At 39.3% G+C, this 23938-nt stretch overlaps 2 protein-coding genes and 1 long non-coding RNA gene across 6 annotated transcripts in view; 2 read left to right on the top strand and 1 right to left on the bottom strand.

Moving 5' to 3' along the window:
* Window positions 1-6074, top strand: part of LOC102232569 (acyl-coenzyme A thioesterase 1-like) — a 14543-nt gene extending 8469 nt beyond the window's left edge. The window contains exons 5-12 of the mRNA XM_005811194.3: window positions 190-374; window positions 1105-1268; window positions 1722-1841; window positions 2773-2855; window positions 2939-3032; window positions 3106-3186; window positions 3886-4027; window positions 5304-6074. Of these exons, the coding sequence (XP_005811251.2) occupies window positions 190-374; window positions 1105-1268; window positions 1722-1841; window positions 2773-2855; window positions 2939-3032; window positions 3106-3186; window positions 3886-4027; window positions 5304-5422 (988 nt within the window). The 3' untranslated portion in view covers window positions 5423-6074. The remainder of the gene's footprint in view (window positions 1-189; window positions 375-1104; window positions 1269-1721; window positions 1842-2772; window positions 2856-2938; window positions 3033-3105; window positions 3187-3885; window positions 4028-5303) is intronic.
* An 80-nt stretch (window positions 6075-6154) lies between these two features.
* c17h12orf56 (chromosome 17 C12orf56 homolog) lies at window positions 6155-18301 on the bottom strand. 4 transcript variants are annotated; one of them, XM_005811193.2, is made up of 14 exons: window positions 17776-18301; window positions 14798-14993; window positions 14045-14060; window positions 12404-12578; window positions 11677-11832; window positions 11541-11605; window positions 10343-10487; window positions 10155-10249; window positions 9524-9613; window positions 8588-8675; window positions 8436-8510; window positions 8052-8129; window positions 7804-7985; window positions 6155-7305 (listed from the first exon to the last, which is right to left on the bottom strand). In XM_005811193.2, exons 1-14 carry the CDS (start codon window positions 18031-18033, stop codon window positions 7194-7196), a joined length of 1731 nt encoding a protein of 576 aa, XP_005811250.1. In that variant the 5' UTR covers window positions 18034-18301; the 3' UTR covers window positions 6155-7193. The 4 variants fall into 4 exon arrangements, with proteins under 4 accessions (XP_005811250.1, XP_023205494.1, XP_023205495.1 ...); XM_023349726.1 differs by having other exon boundaries at window positions 10155-10487; XM_023349727.1 differs by having other exon boundaries at window positions 7804-8129.
* LOC111611774 lies at window positions 12510-23532 on the top strand. Its single transcript, XR_002754211.1, has 8 exons — window positions 12510-12594; window positions 14912-15001; window positions 15655-15724; window positions 16611-17015; window positions 17555-17653; window positions 17764-17844; window positions 22994-23080; window positions 23494-23532. It is a non-coding gene; the product is annotated as an uncharacterized LOC111611774 (long non-coding RNA).
* Window positions 23533-23938: the final 406 nt, after the last annotated feature.

Here is a 23938-nt window from a genome sequence, read left to right as displayed (position 1 = left end):
TCATGCAGGAAAACCCTCCCATGTTGTTATTGCCATTGCCTTCACAGAGCATCTTTTCAGCAAGAGTGTGTGAGAATTAAATCATACATGACAAATCATTCTTTGTTCACATAGATAAACTTGCTTGCATCAGTCTGGAAACGTAAATGTAACTTTGTAGCTGGTTCTGCTTCACTCTTCCCTGGTCAGGTTGAGGAAGAAGGACGTCACCACCCCCATGCTGATCACCATCTCCCTCTACAATGGACATGAGGACTTCAGGGACAACAGCCCTCTGGTTTCCATGGTAACGGAGAGGTGGTACATGGGCCCAGGCATCCAGCGGATCGAAATCACTGATGGAGAATTACGAGGGGCTCTCTTTATACCCCCAGGTGAAACCGCAGTGCAGGACAATTTTTAACGTTTCCATACACAAGTAAAAAAAAACACACAATGCTGAAAATCAAAATTTCACTTTATAATGAGTTTAACATATTTTTTAAAATTTTCTTCTTACTAAATATTTTTTTAAAAAATTGGCACAATTTAGTGATAATTTATTTCTTTAATTCTTTTAATTGTCCTTGAGTTGTATTCTGAAGCTGCTGCTAACTATGACCAGACCTTTACAATGTAGCATCATTAGCACATACTGTAGATGTTAATAACTTGGACACATAAATATAAATATATATATATAATATATTATTTATGTGTTTAGGACCCAACACTGAACCCCTGGTTCTCCACATATCCAAGAATATTTTGCTCCAGTTAAAATGTTCTAATTTAACTCCCGATAGTAATGTCACAAATCAGCAGGCACTGGCCGTTACCTAGCAACCCAAGTTGAGTTCCGCCCGTTACTTGGCAACCAAAGCTGAGCTCCAGAACGTTTTGGGTAAATTCAATTCATAAATACTTTATTGATTCCAAAGGGAAATAAAATGTTGTAACTCATATTAAAGCAGCTGGTTTTAACTCAGGGTCTATAGTGTCAAATGCTTTTCTTTAGTATTATTATTATTATTGATAAATTGTGAAAAACGCTTCAGAAGCCTTTGTTTTCCAACTGTAATTGGAGATATGGATATTCAGTACGAATATTGGCTGGTCCTGCAGGTCCAGGCCCGTTCCCTGGGATTCTGGACCTGTGGGGAGGCGGAGGCGGGCTGCTGGAGTACCGCTCCGCCCTGCTGGCCTCGCGCGGTTACGTCTGTCTGGCTCTGGAGTATTTCAAAACGGGGCAGATGAAGTCAACAGATATGAGTTTTGAATACTTTGAGGTTTGTGTAACTTTCCTTTTACTTCATCTATTTTCAGAATCAGTAAATCTCTTAAAGTGGACGTTTCATGACTTTAAATCCTCCCTTTTTTACATTAAGTTCTTCCTTTGTGGCGTCTGCGATGCTTTGGTCTTATTCCTGGTCGCAGAGCGTTCCACTCCACCCTGTTCGGACTTTTTTTGGAAATATTCTCATTACCAATTACTACAAACACTTTATACCACAAACTGGAACATTTTTCTTCTTCATTATCCATTTGTTTGATTATCTGAGTCATGGCTGTGTGAAAAATACCAAGAATTGTGACAGTTTTGCATTTATTTTGCCCTAAGACTCATAATTCAGTCATTCACTAAAAAACAAAGAAACCTTTTCCTTTTCATATCCAAAGAACTTGATTCTGAAAGTTCTGTGGATGAAAACATCCAATCAGCACCCTGTTTGTTTGTGCAGAACGCCTACCATGTCCTGAAGGACCATCCTCAGGTCATCCCAGACAGAGTCGGGATCATCAGTCTCTGCCTCGGCACCATCGTGACCCTCGGCTTGGTGGCGGAAAGCACAGAGATCAAGGTAAGTCTTCTTTTGACGAAAACTTAGCTTAGCTTGATGAGAATCTTCAAAACGTTTCAGAAAGTTTGAGACTTTTCCTTTAGACTCATAGCAGGATTCTCAGTCTTTGTTTCAATATGTGATAAATAGTTTGGTGAATCTGATACAAATCAAGTTACTTTGGATCATTAAACCAGCTGTGATAAACGTCCGGGTTGTCCAAGCAGAAACCTGCCCAACTGTTGCTTAATGGACTTTTGGCTTTATTACAACTGTTTAAACTGAAGTTATTTTGCAGAAATTCAAACTTTGTCTGTCAGAATAACAATATTTGCTGGATGATAAAGTATCCCAGAAGTTATTTTAGTTTGAGACCATCTTCAAATGATATAACGGAATAACAATGCAAGAACCCGTGGTCACAGATCAATCAACTTTAAATACTAATCCATATTTAACACATGGAGCTGGAAGACATTTTAAATATCCAAAACTAAATGAACTAAACAGAAACAATAAATATAATGAATTATGAAGTTTTGTCAACAGAATTATAATAAAAAAAGACCAGACTGAAGATTTTATCATCCAGTTTTTGGTAGAAAAACAAAAACAATAAATCATGCAAATCTTTCTCATTTAGACTGCAATTAATTGATTATTGATTATTGCGACAGGCCTGATTAAAGGGGGGATTTTTGGTCATGATTGATTTTTAAAGCAGTTGAAAGGGTAAAATATCCGGGGTGTACATACTTTCTGTTCGGTGTATCAGTTTGATCTCTGGTGTCTCCTCAGCCTGGTCTGTAACAGCAACATTCTCTGATCACAGCTTTGATTCAGAAACCAGTTCCTGAACGCGTCGTGTGGCGTCCCGCAGGGTTCTGTACTCGGCCCGTTTTTATCCTCGATATCTGGTCGAGTTTTGATGTTCGCCGTGGTTCTGTTTCAGCCCTGTTGCGTCGTTTGCATCAGCAACATCATCAGCAAATCGCCAGGGAAAACCCTCAGCGGGTTCCACCGAAGCATTCCCAGGTAGGTCACTGGGAACACTGGGAATACTGGGAACACTGGAGTTTCTCAGCCGGGATGGTTTGAACCTGTGTGTGTGTTGGCAGCGAGTTCAATAAGATACGCGTGGATGAGAACAACCATCAGATCTGGAGGGACGTGGGGCTGGCGCTGCTGCAGGAACCGTCCATGAAGGTGGACGTGAGTATTTCTGGTTCCTCTTCCTGAAGACTCGACTCCATTCGCTCAGAATTACAGCTTTCATTCCTGCAAGGTGGCCAAAATAAACTGTCCTCTGCTGCTGGTCAACGGATGTGATGACCAGAACTGGTGTGCGGTGGAAACGGCCGATGATGTGAGTTTTTGTTCCAGCTCTCAGAAGAACTTTAAAAGTTTTAGTCTTTGGATTTTGCTCATTTTTTCTCAGATTGACGTTTGTTTACACGCAGCCGGGTTTGTATGAAAACGAATATCTCAGACACATCATTTAAAATATTTATCATACAGAAAATATTTCATCCACATGAACCGTAAAATAAAATGACGAGAACAAAGTCCTACAGTCACGAGAATGAGCTTGTATGAGTTTAGTCATGTTATGAGAATAAAGTGGAAATAATACGAGAATAAACTTTTATTAGCAGAATAAAGTCATAAAATTATGAGGAAAAATGAGTACAAGAATAAAGTCGTAGTATTGCAAGAAAAAAGTCATGTTGGGAGAACTTCAACACAAAAAACAACGGCGGTAAAACGAGGATTTGGGAATTTTGTGAAGTTATTGGTTTCATAGATTAGGAAATACTGAATCTATTAATTATTATCAATAGAGGACCTTTAATTAGTTCTGCAAGCGACTGTGTCTGTTTGTTCGACTTTATTTTCGTATTATTGTCTTTTTATTCTTGAAACTAAAAGTTCAGCCTGGCCCTAATATCTGCTTCCCATAAATTCATCAGATTTGTCTTTTTATTCCTGATCGTTTTGAACTAAACGAATCAGAACTCGGCTCTTATTTCAGTCTGGAGTGAAAGTTTCCGTGTTTCCCTCCCAGATTTCCAAGACGATGAACGCCGCGGGGAAGGGTCACCTGTTGACCCGGCTGGACTACCCTGAAACCGGACATCTGATCGAGCCGCCGTTCTCGCCTCACTGCCCCGCCGGAAACATCATTATGTACAGCTCCAACCAAAAAGGTGAGCAACACACACAGAATCACAGAAAAGACACTTTAATTACATTCATTCTATAGAAATGAGCTGAAAACTGTTGCAGATTTGAATACAAACCAGTCAACTAAGATCAGGAATGTTCTTAAAGGGCCGGTTTACCCAGAATGCATTTAGAAAACCCATTAAACAAACTGTTCAGTTATTAACAAATATATCAGAATTTCATGACCAAATTACGATCAAAATCACTGATTTTCTAAATGTTTGTGATCGTGTATGACGTTAAACGTGACATTTTGTTGCTCCTCACATCGATAACAGATGGAAACTTGACATTGTGTAAAACTGAAGCAGCAGTGCAGAGAAGGGAGAAATGCTGCCACCTGCTGGAGGGACCTGGCATCATCCATCCATCCATTTTCTGTTCACCTTTGTCCCTAATGGGGTCGGGAGGGTCGCCGGGGTCGGGAGGGTCGCCGGGGTCGGGAGGGTCGCCGGTGTCGGGAGGGTCGGGAGGGTCGCCGGGGTCGGGAGGGTCGCCGGGGTCGGGAGGGTCGCCGGTGTCGGGAGGGTCGCCGGTGTCGGGAGGGTCGCCGGTGTCGGGAAGGTCGCCGGGGTCGGGAAGGTCGCCGGGGTCGGGAAGGTCGCCGGTGTCCATCTCCAGCTACGTTCTGGGCGAGAGGCGGGGTCACCCTGGACAGATCGCCAGTCTGTCGCAGGGCAACCTGGCATCAATAAATCCAATATTTTTGCAGAAAGTTTGCAAAAAATTCACAGTGATGTATTAGTGCAAAAAAGTTCAGGGTTCTGTTGATTTTGCATAAATGTAACTAGTATTTTTTCATCAATATTAAGAAATTATTTACTCCAAATATGCTCCTATATCTTGCTGAAAAGTTACTTTTTTGTCTCACTTCAAGTACATGAAGATATTTTCTCTAGAAACCAAAATTACCAGGTGAGATGTTTTTGTTTTTGCAGTGTATTACGTTCACTTCCCATCGTCCCCATTGCTCCTCCGGGTGGTGGCAGCATCATGCTAAGGGGTTTTTAGTTTTTGGTGCCCAACTGCAATTCAAGAGCGATGAAAATTTATTAAACATTTTATTCTCAACCAGAACAAAATAATTACAGATCACAGTGGAAAATGAATATGCAGCACAAAGTATTCATCTTTTATAATGATTTCCAATTTCAAATGCAGGCCGCACCTTTCAGATTGAGATTGCTTTGTTTGAGGAAGTTCCAGTAAAAAGTTGACGGTTTTGGGGTCTGTGCTGAAGTGTGGGCTGTGTTGCAGTGATCCAGCGCTACGGAGGGAAAACGAAGCCGCACAGCGACGCTCAGGACGACTCCTGGAGGAAGATCCTCAGCTTCCTGCGCCACCATCTTTACTGCAGCCAGAAGGCCAAGATGTGAGGCAGGTTCACTCCGCAGCATCAGGTTCTGTGGTTTTACGCTTTTCTACACATTTTCTTTGGTCAAAATAAACATTTTCAGAGCAAAAATACATTAAATTTACAGAGAAGACAGAGAATAAAGTCTGAAAATTTACTTTCAAATTTCCAGCAGCTTTTATTTCAATAAACAAGCCAAATTAAATTTGACTGAAATAATCTACAACTTTATGTACTTTTATATAAAAATCTGTTTAATTAACTTTGTATCCTGTGATCATCTTACAACATGCGACAAACTGAGTTCATTATTTGTTTATTATTGTTAAAAATTCATAATGTTTATATATTTTTGTCCAATTTCCTTCTGATGTCGGTTTAAATTGAAGTTTTACTTTAATGTAGAGACTGAAAATCAACAAGTTTAAAATTTATTGCAGCTTTACATAAAAAATAAACTTAACTTCTGTTAGTTTTGATGATCACATCCAATATTTCATTTTATAAGGATATTTTCCTTCCACTAAACTTTCATCCTCTTTATCAATAACCTTTTGTGTCTGATGAATTTAATATTTCTGTTTTTCAATGTTAAATTTTAATGTATGAGCAACTGAACGTTGTTTTCTGTAAACTGCAATCAATAAATCGATCATTAAATAAACTTAATAGATTTACTGTTGTGTGATAAATATGTCAATTCTTATTGTTATGAATTTTGTTGTTTTACTGTCTGAATGGACTCATTAAAAAAGATCTATACAATTTTTGGATGGATGAACGGTTGGATGAACGGTTGGATGAACGGATGGATGAACGGATGGATGAACGGATGGATGAACGGATGGATGAACAGTTGGATGAACGGTGCAGAAACTGATTAAAGTCTCTTCAGTTCCAGTTTTTCAGTAGGAACTCCAGGATGAATCGTTTCCAGGATGAATCGTTTCCAGGATGAATCGTTTCCAGGATGAATCGTTTCCATGACGAATCGTTTCCATGACGAATCGTTTCCAGGATGAATCGTTTCCAGGATGAATCGTTTCCATGATGAATCGTTTCCAGGATGAATCGTTTCCAGGATGAATCGTTTCCATGATGAATCGTTTCCAGGATGAATCGTTTCCATGACGAATCGTTTCCATGACGAATCGTTTCCATGACGAATCGTTTCCAGGATGAATCGTTTCCATGATGAATCGTTTCCAGGATGAATCGTTTCCAGGATGAATCGTTTCCAGGATGAATCGTTTCCATGATGAATCGTTTCCAGGATGAATCGTTTCCATGATGAATCGTTTCCAGGATGAATTGTTTCCATGATGAATCGTTTCCATGACGAATCGTTTCCATGACGAATCGTTTCCATGACGAATCGTTTCCAGGATGAATCGTTTCCAGGACGAATCGTTTCCAGGACGAATCGTTTCCAGGATGAATCGTTTCCAGGATGAATCGTTTCCAGGGTGAATCGTTTCCAGGATGAAACCTCCAGCTCTCCAGACTCTGGTGTCGTTTATGGAGCAAAATAAGAACTTGGAAAAATTATTTTTTATTAATAAACAAAGTGAACCATTTTTAAAAAAAATCCCAAATATTACTGAACAAATCAGCCGATTCCAGTTTGATTTGCTGTGAAACTGATCATTTATTGATTACCCACAGAACCAATCAGGTGGATGTTGTTATCGGACCTGCAGCAGCAGCATCATTCCTGCCGCTGATAAAGACGCTAAAGGCACATTCTGTCTGAGCGTTTTGTTTCTGCAGTGAACTTCTAGCTTCCTGTGGGCTCAGCTGCGCTGGATGAGCGTCACGATGCGCTGAACGAGTCTCACAGTCGGCTTGCAGATCGGATAACGAGGCTGCAGCTTCTGCTCGGCGCTGGACGGAGTCACTGCGAATCTGCTGAGCAGAAAGAAACTGAATCATCAAAACGGTTGAAAAGTGAAAGTTGTAGGCTGTGTGTCGTGATTCCAGCTGCTGTACATACTTAAATATAACTTATAGATTTATTGGCTGACAAAAATAATAACCATATGTTATGAAATATACTGTTTTTTCTGGCAATAAACCTCAAAATGTGATTTTTTTCTTGAAAATTTACAACTTTATAAGATCACAAATTTCTCTTTTTTTAAGCTTAATCTCACATTTCTGTTTTTTTCTAGTAGATTTTTGAATTTTCAAGGCCAGAATTTTATTTTACGTATTTATTTATTTTTTTTAGAAAATGTTTTAGATTCATCTAAAAACGTCCAAACTTTTTGTGTAAATTTTCTCCTTTTTTCTATCTACTATTGTCTGCCTTGGTTGATATATTATACTGATTTGGGCCTATCCGCTCTCCTGCAGTATGCTGTGGTTGCCACTAGGCGGCAGTGCAGGCTCTGGATCTCCGACCTGAATTCCTCTCTGAAGTTTAGCTGCAGGTGCTGAGCCAGCTGGTTGTTGTACTGCAGACAGGCCAGCAGGAGGTGACAGCGCTGGAACAACAGAACGGACTCCACCGGGCTCAGAACCGACACGGTCTGGTCTGACAGAACCAGAACCAGCAGCTGGGCCTGGTGGCGGATGAAGGGCAGCTGCGGAGGACAGACTGAGGTTACCTGGAGGAGCTGAACAGCTGGACTCCTGTGAGGAAGGCTTACCAGGTGGGGGTGAGGCTGAAGGACTCCCAGGATCCACGACACGGACACGAAGTTCTCTCCGGGGAAACATCGGCTGGTCTGAAACAGAAAGAACGTTCCTAAAAACGAAGCATTTTGTAAATCGTTCAGTAGGCCCGGAGGTTCTGAAGGCATTTTCAGTCCACTGATCAAAACCAAATGATCTATTTGAACCAACAGTTTATAAAACCTCCATCAGCACAACTCAGCATTTCCAGCTGAAACCAGAAGTTTACATCCCGGAACTTTTGTCTTTTAGATTTGATGTGTTTAGTTTGGAGAGATCTATGGATAGATGTAGACGGGAATATTTATAGATATTTCTTTACCAGAACTGAAAGTTGTGAACTTCCTGCCAGAACTCACCTGGTAGCCCAGCAGCAGCAGCTCAAACAGCAGAGAGCAGGCAGCATCCAGGTACTCTGAGACTAAACCCTGGAGCTGCAGAGATGCAGGTTAGAGACTAACTGGTTGTTTTATGACAGATTTTAATAAATCCCTGATGTGAACCAGTTTACCTCGGATTCAGACGCGGAGCCTCGACTCTGCTTCTCGCCGTCAGGATCACAAACGAAGGCGAGCAGCAGTCTGGAGATCAGAGCCCCTCTGCAGGAGGAAACACCGTTTATCCTGGGAGAATGCAGCGAGTGCTCAAACATTTAGCTGAAAACTGGTGAAATATCATAAGTTAGCCTTAGATTTAGAACAGACAGAGCAAAACTGTCAGCCTAAACAATCTGGAGTCGATTTGGAAACGGTAAGAAAAATGACAAACGTACAAAAGGTGAGGAAATTTCTAAAGCTGAAAATATGACCCTGTATTAGAGCCATTAAAGAACAAAATAAAAAAGGAATACATTTCTGCAAAAAAAAAAAATCAAGGAAAAGTTTGAAAATACAAAAATTTACTAGAAAAATATCAGAAATTTTCTGATTAATCTCAGAAATTTTCTAGAAAAAAACTTGAAAAGTTTTAAATTTTTTACTTTTCAAAGTTCCAAGTTTTTCCAGGTTTTTTTCTTACAAATTTTTGACTTTTCATAACAGAAATTTAAAAAGAAAATGATGTTTTTATTTTCTTGTTTTTTTGTTTTAGATTTTTAGATGTAAATTTATTCCTTTTTAAAAAGACTTACCATAATACATGTTGAATTATTCAGCTACAGAAATTTCCTCACTTTTTGTAAATTTCAGTGTTTTTTTCCTCAACATGTTTCCAAGTTGACTTCTGTTCACTCAAGTTGGCAACTCTGAAGCTACTGCTAATTTATTTTTCACTAGTGAATTGATTTTAAAATATTTGAAAAATCTTGAGTTTTTAGTTAATTGATTTTTGAATTATTGAAAACATCAGCTCACACATCCACATAATGTGTGAAAATAAATTAAGTACCTGGCAGCTGTTCAGCAACTGGAGAAGGAAAATCCTTGGACAGAAACAGTTTTGTGTTTACCTCTTGGCGAAGAGCAGGCTGCTCCTGGACACTTCCACCTCCGTCTCTCTGAACATGACGGCGAACGTCTGGATGATCAGCGTACTCAGCCTGAAAGAGATTGGCAACGTTAGCACAAATATCTGCTGAAAATGGGATTCAAGCAACTTTAAACGCATTTAGAGCTGGATGTGAAACCTTAACCTGACGTTTTATTAGCTACACTCAATTAAGCTGATTTCTCCAGAGCATAAAAATATGAGTCCATCCAGTCGTACACCTCACCACTGTCTCACCATCTGACTTTTTCTGGTCTTCCTTTAATCAACAAAGAACAACAATATTTAAAGTCAAACCTCATCTATGGGTAAAACGTAGCAAAACTGCCCTAATTCAAACCCAATTTACTGTGGCATTAGCCTAGCTTAAATCTCTATAGCGCTAGCATAAATCTATAGCTGTTTGCCTAGCTTAAATCTCTATCATCAGTAATTAAATTACCATTCTCTGCTAAGCTAAGTATGCTACTTGGTGAGTCAGTAGTGCACTGATTCACTATGCTAAGTAGCAGTGTTGGAGGTTAACAACCTGAGCCTGACCTAAATCTGCCCCCTGGTGGTGGAGGTTGGAACTGTCAACACGAGTCTCTTACAGTAGCTGATCTGTGGTGTGAACTCTGCTGAAACTCTGACAGCCATGAAGACATTCCTCCAGAGTCTGAACCAGGAAGACGAACGCCTCACCGGACTGGGAACAAAAATAAATGGATAAAAATCTTAATTTCTGTCCACATTTCCAGGTATTTTCACTCTGTCTGTTCTCTTTATCGTAACGTCTCACCCTCCAAAAGAGCCTCCTCAGCGTGACGTTGCGGTGAGCCGCCGTCCTCAGCTCCTGCAGCAGAAGGTACCGGTTCTCCACGGTGATGCCGTCCTGCAGCAGCTCCGAACTCAGCTGAGCGAACAGGTGAGCCGTCCGCTCCGCGCTGCAGAGACCAAACAGACTCCAGCATCTTTCTGTCTGAGGCTGGTGGAGACCAGTACAAGTCATGGTCTACTGGTCCACTGGGTGGAGACCAGACATTCATCCATCCATTTTCTAACACCTTGTCTCTAATGGGGTCAGGAGGAGCTGCTGCCTCTCCAGATAACGTTCTGGGCGAGAGGCGGGGTCACCTGGAGGCGGGGTCACCTGGACAGGTCAGTATGTCACAGGCATGTAGACCAGAACATTTTCAAATATATGCACAGTGTACAGCTCAAAAGCAGCAAAGTCAGTCAGTCAATCAATAATAATAATAATAGGAGTCATGGACCGGACGCTTTGAGAGATGTTCCCTGATTTCAAAACTATGGCTGATGAGCTGCTTGTAATTTGTGCCTTACCAGAGGCACAAACGTCATAGTGTCGACATTGAATATAAAGATGCTTTGCATGATCTGGTTCACAGAAACACGCCTATTTTTCTCGTCTTTTGTTAGTTTTTTTGTCAAAATTTGCATAACAATTAGAAACATGGCTTGTTTGACCAACTGGGACAACACCAGTATGGTCTGGGCCACATTTGGTGCTTCTGCAGTTTTCTCTTCTTCCTGAAAAGGAAAAACAGAGGAAGGAAAGACAAAGGTAGAATTAACTAAGGAAGGAGGACAGGATGGAGGAATGAAAGAGCATCTCCAACTTGCATTGTCTTGAAGTTTTCTTCCAAAAACGAGGGATGATGGAGAAAGAAAAGGTGGAAAAAGACAAAGAACGTAACAAGGACTTTCAGACTGATGGATCTTTTGTTTGCAGATGTAATTTTTGGTTGTGCAGAGAAGAGAATCACACTATTTGGATCTACTGGCTGATTTAGATGAGAAATGAGTTTCTTCATGTCCGTTCCTGTCTGGACTCTTGTGCTGCTGCGCCGTGTTTCACTGGGAAATCTCTGATGCTCCCAGATTAATAATCCAGTGTTTAGTTAGAGGAGACGGTCAGATCACTGAAGACCAGAGAGTTTAATTCACTTCTGAAATAAAAGATCCGTTGTTCCAACCTGATGGAGTCGGACGACGGCGTGCTTCTCCTCCTGTAGACCGGATCCAGGAGCCGGGTCGACTTCTGGACACACAGACGTCCGGCTGTCAGACAACAGACAACAGAACCAGACTGACCTCTGAGTCTCGACCCACGATGACGAAGCTGTTCCAGCAGCTCTGCAGGTGGAGGTACAGGGTGGAGGTCTGAGAAACCACGTAAAGGTGCAGCTCGGCTTCCCTCTCTTCCCCGAAGTCCGCTCGGTCCCGCCTCAGCAGCCGGGTCAGGACGGCGCCGATCCTCCGGGTCACCTGGAACCGCCATGAGGGACACCATGCTGAGTTTGGACCAAACAGAACGCCGTGACCTCTGACCCTGCCGTTTAAATCGACCTGTTTCTTAGTGGCATTAGGTATTTAGAAGAGAAACGGGCCCACAGCATCACAGAACCTCTACCGTGCATAATAGTGGGAATGAGGTCCGTTTAGGAAGGAAGGAAGAAACAAAGGAGATAAGGAAGGATGAAAGGAACCAAGGAAAGTCAGACGACAAGGACAGAAAGAGCAAAGGAAACAAGGGAGGAACCAAGGAGAGAAGGAAAGGAAAGGAGACGGAGCGTTTATCCAGCAGAGCCGGGAATGAATCTGGAATTCTTCTAAACTTTTCCAGACCTGGAAAATCCTGAAATCAATCCCAGGTTTTTCCTCACTTAACTCACCTGCCTTATTTGAATGGAATGTTTTCCTTTCTTTCCCATTTTAAATAGTTTCCACAAAACAATTGGAGTTTTTCCCTCGTTGTCATTTATTATCTTTAACCCTGATGATTAGTGTAAATCTAAAGAAATGAAAGTTTTCTTTAGCTTTTGGAAGCCGCCCTCACCTGGCGGCTCTCGGCTGTTTTCAGGTTTTCCTCTGGTGGTGATGAAGGAGGCGAGGGAGGATGAGGAAGAGGATGAGGAAGAGGAATCCTGGGGAGGCCCAGAGTCTCCGGGTCGGGGCAGGAGGAAGAGCGGCTGGTCTTCATCACCGGCTGGAGCTCCTCTTTCTCCCACCAGCTGAAAACAGAAACAGGTTCAGCGGAGATGGCAACACGCCGCTCTTACTGCAGCACAGCACTGTAAACATTTAATCTGGAAACCAGTTTAAAATCAGCATGTCCACCATTGGCAGGATATCAGTGCAAACATACATATATTCTCCATTACAACCATGGTGGCCATCTTGAAAAGATTTCTACTGGCCCAGTTATGTCAGATTTGACATAAAATAATTGTTCTTGACAACCACAGCACCATCTTGACATTTTCAATGGCCAATATGATTTTTTCTCTGTCTGTATATTCAGTTTTCTCCTGCACCACTGGTGGATGACGTCATTTTAGAGTTTGTCCTTGAACGTTTCTGCTTCTGTCTTTAGCTTCATTTTGTTCTGAACTCCTGCTGTTTAGCTTTAGCTTTATGAACTGATGCGTTTAATGACGTCCCAGTGGAGCAGCACATGGACACATTTACACTCTGTGCTGTTTACATCAGCTTCCTTTGTGGCCTCCAGGCAACCATTCAGAGGCTGTGACAGTAAATCTTCCTTTCTTCGTCTCATTACTGTCGACACGCCGTTTCCTGACAGAAGCTCAGAGGAATTAGCAGAGCGATATAATCCCAGGGGGCAGCAGCAAAAACAACAGGGCTGCTGAAAAATGAGACTTAAATCTACCAACATAGTATTTAGCAGAAGCTAATGCTAAAGCGCTATACCAACATAGTATTTAGCAGAAGCTAATGCTGAAGCGCTATACCAACATAGTATTTAGCAGAAGCTAATGCTAAAGCGCTATACCAACATAGTATTTAGCAGAAGCTAATGCTAAAGCGCCATACCAACATAGTATTTAGCACAAGCTAATGCTAAAGCGCTATACCAACATAGTATTTAGCAGTAGCTAATGCTAAAGCGCTATACCAACATAGTATTTAGCAGAAGCTAATGCTAAAGCGCCATACCAGCATAGTATTTAGCAGAAGCTAATGCTAAAGCGCTATACCAACATAGTATTTAGCAGAAGCTAATGCTAAAGCGCCATACCAACATAGTATTTAGCAGAAGCTAATGCTAAAGCGCCATACCAACATAGTATTTAGCAAAAGCTAAATGTTTGCTGCTGATTCCTAAACATTGAGCAGAAACAACTGAAAAGTAAAAACTTTAAAGTAGAAAATAAAAGTTAATGGTGAGAATAGTTAAAAACAAAACAATACATTTAATTTGAAAAAAAAAATACTTTTAAAGATAAAAATATAAAATTACATTCAAAATAAAAACTAATTAAAAAACTAAATTTAATATGTAAAAACCGCAAATACAGACACCTGAGATTAAACCTTTCATGTGTTTTGATATCAGATCAATATTTTATAGTCTAGAGGAAAATCTCAAACTGGTCACCTTATCCACCAGGAAGGTAACAAAAGGACAGTCAATACAAACTCCTAACATGGTAGAAATTCAAACAGGTGTGCTCACCTGTCTGCAGGATATCCTGTGAGGGAAGCAGAGACACGGGGAGGTTAGCATTACAGGTAAAGATTTCAGAACAAAGGGAAGCAACACCGGCTTCTCGGTTTTCCTCAGATCAGATCACAGATTATTCAGGCTTTAATGAATCTGTGTTTAACTCTCAGCTCAGCTTTCTCTTTTTGCACCACAAGCACATCGTCAGGATTCTGGCATTGTTCCGGTCTGGGTTTTCATGCTAACATTAGCTTTATAGCTAAAACTAATATTTTAGCTAATATTTTGATATACAAGCTAAACTTCACATACTGAATAAACTAAAGTGCTAGTACACCATTTATACTACTCAGCATTTTAGCTAACATTAGCTTTTAAGCTAATTTTAGCCTATACAGTCCTGTTAGCATACTTTGTATTGTAAGAAAATGTCAGTCAAAATGCTAGTTATGCCACTATAACTAGCATTCTGTGATACTATTCACAGAATTTTAGCTGCTATAGCATTTTAGCCCATTTTAATTTAGATATTGCTGTTAGCATAAGTAAATGTCAGTCAACATTTACTTATGAAAATAAATAAATGTTTATTTATTTATCATAAATAAATAAACATTTATTTAAAATGTTTAAATTTTAACATTTTAAATGTTAAAAATTTTAAATGACTTCTACTGACATAATTTTAGCTAGCCATAGCATTTTAGCTCATTTTAGCTTAGACACGGCTGTAACCATAAGTCATGAAAACAAATTTATTTGAACCTTTTAAGTCGTGTATTCTGATTGGACAGTGGCTGGCTCGGCGAGAGGGCGGGGCCACAGGAGGAAGCCCCTCCCCCTTCTCCCTCTGTAACCAATCATGTTGCTTCTCTGCAGGCCTTTCTGGGATGTAGGTGATCCGTATGTGCTGACAGCGCTCCCTGTCCTTTGAACTGAGGAAATCTGGGAGGTCGTTCACCTGCACAGGTAAAACAGGAAGTTCAGCACCAAGTCAGGAATATTTCACTGACATATTACGAAACTTTTCAATTTTTTCATTGCAAATTTATGTTGATTTATGGAATAAACATGAAAGCAATTGAAATCTCAGAATAAATTTCTGAAATTCCTTTATTCTTGTTTTATTTATAGAATAAAAAATGACCTCTCTCAGGTTTCCCTGTGAATCCTTAAAGTCTTAAACTCAAGTATCTAAAATGAGGGTCTTAAAATGTCTTAAATTTGTTTAAAAAGTAAGTTAGCCTTTAATCTTATTCCCAGGTCTTAAATGACCATTTTAGACTTTTTAATCTATGTTAAGATTCAAACTTTTTCGTCAGGCAAAGAGTTGAGTCAGACAACTTCACTGCTTTGTGACTCCAGACGGTTAAAGCTACCACTAGCTAGTTTTTCGGGTTTACTTCTATGGCAATATAGGTCTTAATAATGGTTTAAAAATGTTAAAATTGATAAATTTATTAAACTAAGTTTGTGAAACCTTGCTGCAACAGAAATTATGTCATTTTTAGGTTAATTGAGTAGGAATTATGCACAAACTTGATGATTACATTCATTTATATATTGAAAATCAACTACATTTTCCAGACCTTGGTTAATTGTCAGCATTTTTCCCCCTGCAGAGGCAGAGAGACGGAAACGGGAGCCAAGCGTTTATTTATTCAGGGAGTTTCACTAACAGAGATCGTCCAGGTGAGCTGCTGCAGCCATGATGGCGCCGTCAGACTCCAGCAGTAATCCGTCACGTTAGCACAGTCGGGATTATTGCTAAGCGTCTGACATAACAACAAGCTGTGGGAATCACAGATTTAGCTGTCAGCTTTCTGACTCTTTAAGTTGTGTTGTACTGACGTTAAACCTGTTTTCAGCTCCTGCACTGGGTCAGTCTGTTTAAAAATTATTTACAATCAGCAACTCGAATCATAATCAGCTTCTGGTTGGAGTCTGAAAATAGATTCCTTTTTATTCCTGTTTGATTACATTGATTGAAATGTTTTTGATGTGAGTTTAAATTAAATAGCTTGCAGGACAAGAGGCTAACTACTGTTAGGTGTGGCTAATGCCAGAGAATGTGTAATCGAACAAAAGAGCGAATCCTGGTTCATTTAAAAACCTCGGTTTGACCGCTCCAAAAGCAGGAAGTGGACTACAGAGCAGGGCATTCTGGGTAAATACAACCTAAAAAAACGTGCTAGCTTAATGCTAGCAGGAGAAGTGGCTCATGGTCTTTAAGGCCACTCTGTGTTTCTTTACATGTTGTGAAGAAGGAAGTTGCTCTCAGTGTCTTCAGAGGTCTTTGTGTCGTTTCCTTTAGTGATTCTTGGTGCAGCGCCCCCACAGGCCAGGAGGGGAACAGGTTTTTCAAAGAGTTTTTTGGTTTGAGAAAGAGAAACACAGGAGCTGAAAATATAACAAATGTTGCAACTTTTGTTCACCAATCGAAGCGACTGGATTATCATCACTTCTCACTTTCCTCTCTTACTACTCTGCAGTTTTCATTATTTGCATTATTTCAAATGTTAACTTCATATTTCAAATGTTAACTTCATATTCATCTTTCGTCTTTTCTTATCTGCAGTTGGTTATTTCAGATGGCCGCTTGTACTGAGTCCGGTTCTGGTTCTGCTGGAGGTTCTGTTAAAGGGGAGTTTTTCCTCTCCACTGTCGGAGAGAATGCAAGTCAACGGTTCAATGCAATCTGCTGAGTTTAGATAAACGTTTAAACTACTTTTCTGATGACCAGGATCAATTGGAATGTATGGATGATTGAATTGAAATGATTTTTTTTAAAGTGCTTCCAGACATTTTTTGTGAATCGGCGCTAAATAAGTAAAACTGAATTGATTTAGACTTAAGCTTTAGATGCACAAACATGTTTCTGTTCAACTTCATCCAAACATTTTGTGCCAGGTCCAATTTAACTTGAGAGAAAAACACAAACCATGATGCTGCCACCACCGTGCACACAGCATGCCTTTTACAGGTGAGGCCAAAATGATTCACCTTGAAGTCGGTGATATGATCTTTGTGTGACGGCGTGTTAGAGCCGCTAAAGACAAGAGCAAAATAAGGAGGAGTACATTTCCATCCAAAACATTCAGAAATGTTGAGATTCAACTCAGACATTTTCTAAAAACAAAAGTGGACATTTCTGAGCTCAAAGTCTAAAATTTGTGAGAAAAAAAATATTTTTGAGATTTTCATTTACATTTCTAGAAAAAAACATGGAAATTTCCTGAGACTGAAAAGTCAAACATTTTCAACTTTTTAGAATTTTCTCGGTTTTAAAAGTAAAATATTTAAAAATTTTTAAAGCTTAGAAATTTTCATGTTTTTTTAAAATGTTAATTTACTCAAAAAAATTTCTCACAAACTTTTGACTTTTCGAACGCAAAAATGTTGAAGTTTTTCTAGAACTTGTTCTGAACATTTCTGAGTTTCTTTATAGAAAACATTTCAACTTTTGAAGCTCAGAAATGCTTTTCCTAGAAAATTTCAAAGCTTAATCTATATTTATTTTAGGTTTTTGGCAGAAATTTGCTCCTTTTTTTCTACCCTGTATGGCCCTCAGACACCTTTGTATTTGTTCCTGTTGTGAACAATATGAACTTGACTTAAAAGGTAAGAAGTTATTTTTTCTTCTGAATAACGTTTCTGACTTGTTGGTGATAATCGTAACTTAAAGATGAATTTCAACAATGAAAACAACTTTTTCCTCTTTTTTTTCTCAGTTTTAAACTCACCAGCTCGATGTCGCGCACGCGCTCGAGGCTCACGGCGGCGGTCAGCGCGCGTGGCGGGAACTCCGTCAGGTACACGCGCTCGTCACTCAGCACTGCGTACATGTAGACCTTGTTGATGACGTCAGAGACCACCACGCATGGTTCGTAGGTTCGGATCCGCTCGTACAGAGCCCGCTCCGTGTTCCGCTTCAGGAACGAGTCCAGCCGGGCATTCCGGCGGGGCAGGAGCGGCAGGAAGTCGGATCGACTCCGAGCCATGACCCGGGGCGCTACTTTCTGCAGCGGATGGAGACGGGAGGCGGTTCGGTTCCGCCGTACATGGCGTCGGTTCGTGTTTTACTAATGAAGCAGGCAGCGGGTCCAGTCAGGTTATGAACTAAACATGTGAACCGCAAAGAGGGCGCACTGCTTTCTGATTGGTCCGCTTGTTTCCCTAGAGCGCTGCTGATTGGCTGAAAGGTAAACCGCTATTTATTAGAGTTTAATACATATATATAAAGAAAAACAGTTTTTAGATACATTTAGATTCGCACATATATATATATATATATATATATATATATATATATATATATATATATATATATATATATATATATATATATATTCAGATTTGAATACATTTGATATTTGTTGCATATGCTGTTTACAATAATGAAGAATTTTTTAAAAATTGATATCTTTAAAGATGTTAGAATTTAATCATTTTTTTAACAAATGACATTGTGAATATTTAGTTTTACGTTCCACAATAAAACTAACAATATTACATGACATGTATTGTTATCTAATATTGAATATTTAATTTAATAGCTTAATTACATATTCATTTAACAGGTTGAAATGTTACATTAATTAACTTAAGTTGTAAGATTAGATGTGGAGAAAATCTGTAATAATCATTTTAGAATTTTTCAAATTTCTTTATTTATATGTATTGATTTCATAAATAGGATAATAAGTGATGTGATCATTATTTCACTGTTTGTTTGTTTTTCCTTCCCAGGACGAAATTTCCCCAAAGAAAACAAATAAAGATTCTTGTTTCATTTTCATAGAATATTTTCTGTCGTTGCTGCAGCCCATAATTTAAGTTTAATCCCCCAAACCAGAATAATTTTGCTTGACTACTGCTGCTGTTTCAGTTATCGATCTGGGAACTTCCTGTTGTTTCACCGCAAATAAGTAAAATCAATGCAGAAATAATTAATAATAGCTTTTAACATGTAAAAAAATCACAATTTAATGAATTAATGTTCAAAGTAATTGTCTAGTATTTTAATTAAATAATTTATTATGTATTTAGATCCAATTTTATTTAAAAATACGAGATGCAAAAAATGTTTCCCCATTATTTATTTATTGCATCTTAGTTTTTTTGACAATATAGTTTTATTAAACCTTCAAAAAATGAAATATTTTCTAAATTTTGTTGTTTTATATGTTGTTTCGCCTTAAAGGGCCAGTAGAGGGCGCCAGAATGCAGTTAATGTAAAACAATTTAATAAGCGAATCCTACAAATTATTTTAGATATTTTTGAGTTTGTTCTCTTAATATGTTGTATAGAATATTCTAGATTAATTTTAACTTGATCAAAGTTAAAGAATTAGCATGAAGTTTTCTTCAGAGGCTGAAGCTTTGAAATAAACGCTGTGAGTGAAAATATGACAGTTTCACATCGACAGCAAGACAGACGAAGAGACAAACACTGAAGAAATACAGAGGAAGACTCAAACTCATCTGATCCTTTTAATAAGCTGCATATGGGAGGGAAAAAGTACATTTCGAGGAAAAATGTGGAAATTTCTCAGCTATAAAAGTTTAGAATTTGCTAGAAAATCTCAGAATTTTTTTGATTAATCTCAGAAAAATTCTAAAAATTTCTGAGTTTCAAAAGTCAAAAAGTTTCACCTTTCCAAATTTTAAAAAATTCCAAAAGTTAAACATTTTTCACTTTTGAAACTTAGAAATTTTTATGTTTTTCCAACAATTTTTTACTTTTCAACTTCAAATTTCCTTTTTTAATTTTCTAAGATTAATCCAACAATTTCTGAGGTTTTTTTAAAAGCAAATTTTAAACTTTTCAAATTCAGAAATGTCCTCTGTTTTTCCCCCTGACTCTAATGTACTGTTGTACTTTACTTCCTCAACATGAAGCTTAAATAAATGTAAAAACTGCTTTATAAGAAGACATTTTAATTCTTAAATCAATACGTTGCTATAAAAATTGAGCCCAGCATTGTTGCAGCGCTGAAGCAGCGAAGGGAAAAGGGCTAACGTACGGCTAATTCAATTAATTTGACAAGTTTAACAATAAAGCTGCACACATGTTTGGGGTTTCTTCAAATCTTTGGGGGAAATTTGCAGTGACCAACTGACCTGACCGACATTTTTTAGGAGATGTGGGGGGAAACCGGAGCACCCGGAGAAAACCCACGCAAACATGGGGAGACCATGCAAACTCCACACAGATGGTGTCTGTGAAGACGCAGCGCTAACCGCTGCACCACCGTGCTGCCCACGTTTTTTCCAATTGGGTTGGGAAGGGATCTATTTTCTAGTTTGTCAATGGGGGGAAGAACTTTTTAAATTTGGTCTTGACGGAGCGTGGCATGGCGCCCCGTTCACAGAGGCTACAACCTCCATGCGTTTGATTCCAGTCCTCGGTTCGTCTCCTGCACGTCTTTCTCCTTCTCTAAATATCAAAATCAAGAACTTTAGACATGTTCTTGATTGTCTTCACTTGTTTGTTTCTTTTTGGGCTTCTTCCATCGCAGAGTGTTTCGTACTTTCTTCCAAAATGAAATTTTAGACTTTTTCTTTTTACCATCTGGATTGTCCAAATCCTCCAGGATGGTTTCTCCAGCGACCTCGGTCTCTTCTGAGGATTCTGGATCCGTGGAAGAACCTGGTAAAGGTTCTCCTGAGAGATCCTCCTCTGAAGAAACCTCTTGATTTAAGACTTTAACTTGGTTCTGTGAGTTTTCTTCCTTCTCTTGGGAAACTGTGATGGGTTGTTGTTGGAAACCTTCTTCCTCGGCTCTCAGAGTGTCGGCCAGCAGTAGATCGTCTCTTGCTCTTTGTAAATCATTTTTGTAAATCTTCTGTTCGTATGTCTCAACCTGCTGCTGTGTATCCATAATGTCTCTTTCATATCTACATTTTAGCTCCTCGTAGAGAGTGTGAACCTGGTCCAGTTCATGCAGCATCTACTTCTCCCTCTTTTGCCGAATTGAGATTTCTCCTGACATTTTGTGGAGGAGCTCCTCCTTTTCAGCTCTCAGCTTGTTGATGAGCTGCAGATTCTCGTTCTCTCTTTCTATGTTGACATCTTTCTCATGTCTCACTTCCTCCTGATATCTATCCATGTCTTGCTTTAATCCAGAAACATCCCTTTCGTATCTACAGTTGAGCTCATTGTATGAACATTTGAGCTGAGTTAATTCCTCCTGCAGAAGTTTCTCGCTGCCTTGCAGGAATGTGATCGTTTGGGACATTTCTTGAAACATTTCATCCTTTTCAGCTCTCAAGTTCTCCAGCAGTCGTTGTTCCTCACTGAGCCTCGCTTCATAAAGCTTCTGTGTCTCGGCCTCCTGCCTCAGCAGAGCATCGGCTGCTTCATACTTAGAGCTCAGTTCCTCGTATGAAGTCTGGAGTTTGTCCAGATCTTCTTGGAGGGCCTGACTTTTCTTCCTCTCAGCCTGTATTTCAGCCACAAATGCTTCCTGGCTGAGGAGGTGGGCCACCTTTAACTCCTCCAAGTCTTGTTGCAAGTTCTTCTTCTTCATGTACTTCACGTTGTTGTGAACCTTGGAAGCAATGACCGCAGCGTTACAGACTGCTGGATCACTGAACTTCTGTAGTCTCTCAAGTTCCCTCTTTGCCTCTTTGGCCTGGTTGATAAAAGTTTCTTTGAGAGTTTTTTGCTTTTTTAACTGGAGTTTGGTCTCTTCCAGCTCGGACTCCAGGTGGGACAGTTTCTGGTTGTCTTCAAACCTCCCGGCTCTCTCCATCTCCAGGGCGTAGCTGAGTTCTTGGATTTCCCCGTGAAAGATTCTCGGGTGTGCAGGAGGGAACCTGCCTTGGGGGTTTTGCTGGCCTCCCCTTCTCGCGTGGGGTCCCATCATCCCACTGTGGTATCTTGGCGTATGATGAGACATTTTCTCCTAAATACAATCACTAAAATCCTCGATTGGTAAACTACCGGAAAGAGCTTCACGTCTGAACTGGTCAGTGATATTGCAAGCAATGAAAAATATGCAGAATTGTGTTACATACAATCCTACAGTTGATGACATCACAGACTGAATCGCCAGTGACATCACAGAATCTTCCTTTGCTGGTGGAGTGACATCATCCCACCACCAAATATCTTCCTCTTTATTCTTGTTTACATTCTAAATAGTCCAGGATTCAGTCGTTTTTAATCAAATATCAGGGCATCAAACTCATTTCCATTTTGGGCCAAAATGAGCTAATATATGATGTTAAATGTTTTCTTTTATTAATCACTCTATCGGTCATGCACTATAACTTGACATCAAGTCAGGCTGAGACAGCGCTCACCAAATGTTTTTGGCCAATTTTGAGAAAAACTTTTGATAAACTCAGAAAAAATGTGGGGATCTGTTGATTTTTGTGGTTATTTATTTATAACAACATGAAAAAGTAAAAGATAAAAACTATAACTATTGATTTCTAAATCTTGTTGAAAGTTGGGCCGGATTGATTAAGTCTTGTTTTTATTATCAGGCTTAAGACTCAAAAATTGTAAATGAGCGATAGTTGTACTTGTATTGTTGTGTCTTGTTTATTGTTGTCATAGCAACTGCATACCAAGATGGCTGTCAGTTAAACTTCATGAAAGACAACATGAGAAACTCTGACATATGCACCCACTTTCTATCAAGTAGTTTGGAAAAATCTCTTGTTTTTGTGTGAATTTACAGATGAACAATCAGATTAAGAATTATTTAGTTCATAATCTCTGTATTCGGTTAAATGTAATGCCTAAGCCATAAGAAAAAATGTTTGCAGTAGAAAAATGTGACATTTTCCTGTACAATGCCGACTGTTTGAGTGTGTGTGGATGTTTCTCTGTCTGGTTCTGGTCAGCTGACGGGCCGCGCCTCCATCATCGCCATCACTGTGTGTTTGTGTGCAGCTGCGAACAACAACGGTGGGCTGAGCGCTCACACTGCTGCTTTTGTTCTGCAGAAAAGAAGAAACCGGTCCATTTCCCCGGCGGGCGGGAGAACAAGACAAACACCGACTTCAGCTGGCCGTGACCTTCCTGCCCTCAGAGTTCAGATCAAATCCTGCTTTTTCTGTTTTTAAAGCCTTAAAAAATGATCTATCCTTCCTTTTCTTTATTTAAAAAAATAAGAAAACCTTTCTACAAGTTTGGAAAATGTTACTTAAATGATTTGCTGACAGTTTGGTGCAAAACTGTCACATCAAATAAACATTACAAAATATAAATTCATTAAATTTGGTAACAAACATTAATGTTCACACATATTTTCAGCTCGAGAGAAAAAATAACTTGTTGGGTGACGACCCCAATTAAACTTCAACTTCCTCCTTTTCACAGAGGTTAATGTCTAAAGCAGAAATAAAATCCATTTGAAGGCTGTAGAAATCAAATATTTGAGATTATTTCACTTTTTTTGGCCTTTGCAGTGACTCTGAAATGAGTCACAATGTAAAACTTTCAGGAGTCACGTGATCAACAACCGGATGTTACTGCTGGCGGAAACAACGAAGAAGAAGACAACAGGAAGTGGTAGGAGGAGGAGGGCGCAGCATGTTTTTAATGACTTATCACCTGAACAAACTTATTTACCTGTGATTTTAATTGTGTTTCTTATTTAATGGAAACAGAAATTGTCCTTTTTCGTCTTTAGCAGCACAATAACAAGGTTTTGCTCACATTTGTAATAAAAAGGCTCTTATTTTGGTATAAATTCAGGTTTAAATCACATTATTCTAAATAAAATAGCTCAGATGTTTTTGTTTTAAATTAGTGATCATTAATCAGCAATATAATCTAATTTACTCACATGTCAGACTGTTCTTCAGTTACTGGTTAAACAGAATATCATTCCTCTTTAGGATTTAATTGTGATACATTTCAGTTTAATGTTAAATTTATTTGTCATG

Source organism: Xiphophorus maculatus, chromosome 17 (genome assembly GCF_002775205.1).
Source record: "Xiphophorus maculatus strain JP 163 A chromosome 17, X_maculatus-5.0-male, whole genome shotgun sequence".
NCBI lineage: Eukaryota > Metazoa > Chordata > Actinopteri > Cyprinodontiformes > Poeciliidae > Xiphophorus > Xiphophorus maculatus.
This window is presented reverse-complemented; position numbering and strand designations above follow the sequence as displayed.